Source organism: Ciona intestinalis, chromosome 8, assembly GCF_000224145.3.
Source record: "Ciona intestinalis chromosome 8, KH, whole genome shotgun sequence".
In the NCBI taxonomy this organism is placed as follows: domain Eukaryota; kingdom Metazoa; phylum Chordata; class Ascidiacea; order Phlebobranchia; family Cionidae; genus Ciona; species Ciona intestinalis.
Genome location: NC_020173.2, coordinates 4,275,139 through 4,277,530, shown reverse-complemented (window position 1 = coordinate 4,277,530; position 2,392 = coordinate 4,275,139). Strand labels below are relative to the sequence as shown.

The window sequence follows — 2,392 nt, the reverse complement described above, 5'->3', positions numbered from 1 at the left end:
TGGGCAGGACACCTAACGGCAATTGCTCCAACCAAGTGGTCACTAATGGGTTGTCCAAATTATCAGCCATACATAAAAATGAAAAAAAAAAAATCTAAAAAAAAATAATCACCCACAAAGTAACATACTTGGTAATCTAGCTGGCGCGAGGTGCACACGCGTGTTATAACGACTGTCGTTTTCTGGCCACGCGAGGATAAAGTAAGTTACATTCATTCATTCAATTTAAAAAAATACAACGTATTTGTCACAAAAGTATTTTGTATGTATATTCCAATATAAATCCCCTATTACATTTATATAAATATATTTATTAAAAATTTAAAATACTATGCAAGATTATACATATATATATATACATATGTATATATTTATAAAAAAAAATAAAAAAGTAAATAAACATACAATAAACAAAACTACGATATTATCAGAGACAAGCTTATACAATCCTGCTGCTGATTTCACCTGTTTTGATGGAAGCAAGTCAGTAAAGTTTGCGTTAGTTAACGATGATTATTGCGATTGTCCCGATGGATCAGACGAACCTGGCACCTCCGCGTGTCCCAATGGATCATTCCACTGCACTAATGCTGGTAATTTAACATAGGTTTTTGTTAGCACCTGCACTTTACATAGGGATGCACATTACAGAATTTCGAATCCATGAGATTCGAATCCTTTTGTATTCGAATCTAATTACGGGATTCGGTATTCTGTTTAATGACGTCATCACACGTCATCTCATATACTATATTAACAATTTTTGAAACTTATTAATTTTGAAAAAAAAAATTTTGTGTTTGTGGGACTTTCGAGGTAAACGTTTCGTAACGTCTTTTCATAGACTGCTATACGTTTCATGACGCAAAAACCACCCATTAGTGCAATTTTTGATCATTTTACAGCTCATGATCCTACAAGGCTGCTATGAAAGAGTCAATAAACTGACTTTTGTATGTAAAATTATTTTTTCCTATAAATATAAAAAGATTCGAAATTCTAGATTCGGAATTCTAGATTCGAAATAAAGTATTCTAGGATATCCTAGAATATCTAATTATTCTGTAATGTGCATCCCTAACTTTACATAAGGGGTTTTGGGGAAAATATAAGAAATTTTGATTTGGACAGATATTTTGTTAGTATTTGCACTTTACATAAAATAATAATCGCCTTTGTTAAAACTCTGGGCTACCTTGTAAAATAAATAACCTTATAAATACCCCAATATAAAATTCTTATAAAATAATCTGGGCCACTCTATAAAATAAATAATAAACAAATAATTAATTTTCTTTGACATGATTCTCTCTCCAGGTTACCGACCAACCAACATACCATCATCGCGAGTAAATGACGGGATATGCGATTGTTGTGACGGAAGTGATGAATGGAAACATCCAAATATTTGTCAAAGTATTTCCATATTACATCAGTTATGATTTAATTTAACTATATTAATTATTATGTTTAAGAATTTCGCCGGAGTATAGTTTATTCATGGGCGCCGATCCTGGGTATGCGGGTATGCGGCGCATACCTCAGAATATTTATAGGGTATGCGGCATACCCATTTTCTAACGCTTAAGCTGTCTAGCGGTCTCATTCTAATCACTAAAGCGGGAGAGTAATACGTTGCGTTTACGCGCGTAAAAAGTATTTATTGCAAACGTATTAATACTTTACTTGATCATATGCGTGAAAAGGAAAATATCCAACCTTTTTTCAAGCAACTGCAGGCTAAATAATCAAGGGGACAATCGCTATTATGACGCAAATTATCAACGTGTGAATTGCTATTATGTCGTAATCAATTACCGAGTTCAAACAATCGCTATTGTGATGCAACATATATGCAATCGAATCCGAATATGTGTGATTGAATACGCGGGTTTCACATTAGAGTTTGTCACGAAACCTAGTTCAAACAAACTCGTTCGTTAGGAATTTACTCTAGAAAGTCACGGAAAGTCACGAACAGCAGCACCTACGAGTTACTGAGTGGCCAGTGTTTCCACGTATGATTTCGTAATTAAAGGCGAAAAATTGTAAAATTTAGTGATGTACCGAATCGTTAAAAATACGATTCGGCCGAAACCGAATATTCGGCCATTTGTGCCGAATCAATTCGGCCGAATCAACCGAATCGTTTATGACGTCATCCGAACCTACGGCGACGGGCGGTCGGTAAAAACGACATAAAGGAAAATACTTTATCATGGCACCGTGTCACACACAAGTATCAACAATTTCAATATAAGTCTTTAATGTGGCAATAAAGCGTTGTGGGAAACATTAGTCTCCTAATAACGCGCGTATTTACGAACCAAAACTACAGGAAAGGTAAATCGTTGGGAGAAAAGCACAACGGTGACGGACGAGCGTGGATTAG

At 34.9% G+C, this 2,392-nt stretch overlaps 1 protein-coding gene across 2 annotated transcripts in view; it reads left to right on the top strand.

Moving 5' to 3' along the window:
* Nucleotides 1–2,392, top strand: part of LOC100180203 (glucosidase 2 subunit beta) — an 11,936-nt gene that overhangs the window by 1,513 nt on the left and 8,031 nt on the right. For both annotated transcript variants that reach the window (XM_026835566.1, XM_018812789.2), the window contains exons 2-3: nucleotides 432–593; nucleotides 1,318–1,416. In XM_026835566.1, the coding sequence (XP_026691367.1) occupies nucleotides 432–593; nucleotides 1,318–1,416 (261 nt within the window). The remainder of the gene's footprint in view (nucleotides 1–431; nucleotides 594–1,317; nucleotides 1,417–2,392) is intronic.